This window comes from Micropterus dolomieu, unplaced genomic scaffold (genome assembly GCF_021292245.1).
Source record: "Micropterus dolomieu isolate WLL.071019.BEF.003 ecotype Adirondacks unplaced genomic scaffold, ASM2129224v1 contig_8668, whole genome shotgun sequence".
Lineage (NCBI taxonomy): Eukaryota > Metazoa > Chordata > Actinopteri > Centrarchiformes > Centrarchidae > Micropterus > Micropterus dolomieu.
In genome coordinates, this window is record NW_025737654.1 from 1 (window position 1) to 3,775 (window position 3,775).

The 3,775-nt window shown below is 40.3% G+C and overlaps 1 protein-coding gene across 1 annotated transcript; it reads left to right on the plus strand.

The window, feature by feature from the left end:
- The first annotated feature begins 997 nt into the window (after window positions 1–997).
- LOC123965103 (stonustoxin subunit beta-like) lies at window positions 998–3,481 on the plus strand. The gene is made up of 2 exons (XM_046041667.1): window positions 998–2,142; window positions 2,304–3,481. The coding sequence occupies exons 1-2, from the start codon at window positions 2,055–2,057 to the stop codon at window positions 2,840–2,842; spliced, it is 627 nt and encodes a 208-aa protein (XP_045897623.1). The 5' UTR covers window positions 998–2,054; the 3' UTR covers window positions 2,843–3,481.
- Window positions 3,482–3,775: the final 294 nt, after the last annotated feature.

Below are 3,775 nucleotides of genomic sequence, written 5' to 3' on the forward strand. Positions count from 1 at the left end.
CAATGTGATTAACTGGTTAAGATCATGATTTTAAACAGATTCGAGATTCTTATCCACCAGGGTTAATACAAAGCATTATTGCTCTAAAGACATGAGTTCTTCTGGCATTCAACTGACATTTCTGACATCCTGTCTTTCAACGTATTGCACATATGCAAGAACATACGCAAGAACCAGTTTGAGCTGGTTTACACCATACATACACACCTACAATCTACACAGTATAATTAATGGACAAAGCCGCTCCGCGGGTTTGAATGGAGAGCAGTGAAGCCAATTTTGGTCCTACGTAGCAGTGGTTCTTAATCCTTTTCACATCAAGGACCCCTAAGCTGACACAAATTAGACCACAGACCTCCATTTCTTTTTGTCCCAAGCCCGTCCACCTGATAACATTTTTATAAAGAGAGTTATTACAGAAAGTGTATGAAACCCATGATCAAAATAGTCATATGTTTTGTCACTGTGTAACTTATGGATGGAATTACAGTGAAAATAAATTATGGATCCCTTCAAGGACCTCTGCGGGTCCCCAGACCCCACTTTGCGGACCAGAAGCAACCTCCGTGTGGCCCAACATACATACATTTGTTAAATGACAAAATAAGTAAGTAGCTAACGAGTAAGCCATCACGCTGCAGCCTATCCCTTCCTATGTGTGTCAGCAGAGCGCCTCCACAGACACACACACACACACACACACACACAAACATTGAGTGAAGTCAGCGAGCAAATCAGTGGAGATTACACTAATTGACAAAAATTACGCTCGTTACTGGAAGTACAGCAATAATAAACATGTAGAAGGTGATATTTTCATCTGCTCTGTCTCTCGTCCACCGCAGCTGTTTTACACAAGCACAGCTTTGCTAACAGCAAATTGTTTAAAACAAGCTAAAATAAAAGATATCTGTCTTTAGTCTGTTCAGTATTTAACTGTTGAGCTTAGTTTGCCACAAATCTGAAAATTCAGCAACTACTCCTCTCTATCAGCAGCAGCAGAGGAAGGCGGAGGAGGACTCCATCAGAGGGTCTAAATTATTTCAGAAGATAAAAGTTGAATTATGTTTCCTCTGTCCTGTCATGTCACATTTATAACTACAGTTTTTTTGTTTTGCTGCGTAAATGCCCCAGGATATTTGCTGTTACTTTACTGCGCAGATGGAAACGTTTAAAATGACTGACAGCAGCCTCTCTAATCATGAAAGGAAATTGTTAAAGAAAACACACGAACAGTAATAAAACACAAAATAAAGAGGGTCAGCCATTCAATCAGTCAGTTGATGGTTTTAATAATGCGCCATTCACCCACTATTATAATAGCAATGCGCCAAGGTACAAGCGCACCTGGCACCTGTAAAGGGAATAGGCGATAACAGTCGGATTGGTATGTTATGCCCAAAACACACCCATGACTAATTCACAGACTAAGTACAACCCTTTTGAACCACAGGCCGGGCACTCTGACATATTTTTAAACTCGCAACATTGGACTCGTTACACTCGCTCCAACCGCAACTGCACCACATGCTTCATGCTGTGCGCTTTAATCGTTAAAATAGGGCCCAAAGGCTCGTAGAGTCTGAAAACGGTAGGCAGTGGACCAAACCACTTTCAGGCACATGAGGGGGGAGGACATAATCTTTCAAAACTTAAAAATGCATTGGATTCGCTGTAGAGAACGAGAGCAGTTAAAGTTTGTGAACCAAATACATTGAATAGAAGTTGACAGACAACAGTGGTTATATATTAATTTTGGATCAATATTATTGCAATATTGGTCGGTCCCTACCGTCCTTACTAAATTCAATGCCCTTGGTTTAACATGATTGTTGCATATTTCAGCTGAATACTAAAAACAAGTGATTTGATTTAGGAATGAGCACACTTTTTTTACCAAACATGAAATAATAATTAATGCCCATTCAAAAGTTTGACGAAAACTAGATCTGGGTTTACAGAGTGGCAGAGGTGAAGCGGTTAGGGATTACAGGAAGAAGCAAGCCAGATGTACTTAATGTGTAAGTGTGTGAGGAATGTAATGTCCATGTTTGATGGTGATAAAGGATGTGTCTGACCCCCCTCCCTCCTTCAGGATGAAGCCTGGTGAAGTCCGATGGTTGAGACCAGATCTGATGAAGTGTAAGTGTATTTTTCATTTGATTCATGAAAACAAAGCAGCACAAATTCAACCATCTGCAGACTGTGACATCACTCACTGAAATCTATGATGTCATCATTCAAGTGTCAATCGATGATAGATTAACAAATGCAGCTGTATTGTGTCTCGTTCTCTCCATCAGATTCCTGTGAATTTACACTTGACATAAACACAGCAAATGGATATACCAAACTGTATGACAACAACAGGACGGCGGCACATGTGCAGGATGATCAGTTATATCCAGATCATGCAGACAGGTTTGACAGGAGTTCTCAGGTGATGTGCACAAATGGTGTGACTGGTCGCTGTTACTGGGAGGTCGAGTGGAGAGAAAAGGTTGCTGTATCAGTGAGTTACAGAGGAATCAGAAGGAAAGGAAACAGTAAAGAGTGTTGGTTTGGATGTAATGATAAGTCCTGGAGACTGGACTGCTCTGATGATGGTTACTCTGTCTTTCACAGAAACAGAGAGACATCCATCTCTTCTGCCTCCTCCTCCTTCTCCTCTAATTCTGGTAGAGTAGCAGTGTATGTGGACTATGCTGCTGGCACTCTGTCCTTCTTCAGAGTCTCCTCTGACACACTGATCCACCTCCACACATTCAACACCACATTCACTGAACCTCTTTATCCTGGCTTTGGGCTCTGGCACAGGTCTGGTTCCTCAGTGTCTCTGTAGAGGGAGAATCTGCTCCTGTTAAAGAACAGATCAGTTGAGTCTGTACAGGATCACAGTTACAGAAATCTTTCAGTTTCTTGCCATAAAGTCATCATTAAACTTTGTACAAAGTGATTCAAAGTGATTGAACACATTCCTCATTTACATTGTAAACTTTTTCCACTTCCAGCCCTTTAAAGATGGAAGCTCTGATCATTAAGTGATGGAAACCTTCTGCACATTTTACTATCACTTTAACTGATGTTTTTAAATCTTGTTGTTTTATCTTATTTTTTATAATTTTTTTTATGGATCTGTTTTTGTCCTATATAACTATTAGCCTAGAATGTAGTCTGGTCCATCACCTTTTTAACATTCTTTTAACAATGATGTTTTTAATGGGGTTGTTTCCTTTCAAATTGTATGATTTTATTATATCTATGTTTTTTTCCTATATACTTATTAGCCTAGAATGTAATCAGGTCCATTGCCTTTTTAACGTTCTTTTAACATTGATGTTTTTAAAGTGGTTGTGTATTCTTTTTAATTGCAAAAATGTATTGGGACCATGCTGCATGGTGATTCTGCATTTTGGTAGATTGGTGTGTTGTTTTGAATTCTGCCTCTTGTTCCAATAAAAGCAAAATGTTACTGTGAAAATGCATAGTGCCTTTGTAGTCTTTTCGACCACTCAAAGCACTTTTACACTACATCTGCATTCCCTAACATTCACACACTGGCAGAACAGCCACCAGGGGCAATTCAAGGTTCAGTATCTTGCCCAAGGACACTTTGACATGCAGCTGGGGGAGCCTTTAAAGCCACCAGACAGACTCGTGTTAATGTTACTGACTCATTCACGTGGACTCGCTTCTTTTCACGTCTTTCATCTTGTTTGTCTCTCTGTGGTTCTCAGTGGTTTTCTGTCCGCCGTGGCGTCCCGAAGGGACAGCG

What these genes read in the sequence shown, in the direction of transcription:
- LOC123965103 (XM_046041667.1), top strand. Translation starts at nt 2,055, where the DNA reads ATGGTGATAAAGGATGTGTCTGACCCCCCTCCCTCCTTCAGGATGAAG. An exon ending in GAGACCAGATCTGATGAAGT is followed by an intron (nt 2,143 to 2,303) that starts GTAAGTGTATTT and finishes TCTCTCCATCAG; the next exon opens with ATTCCTGTGAATTTACACTT.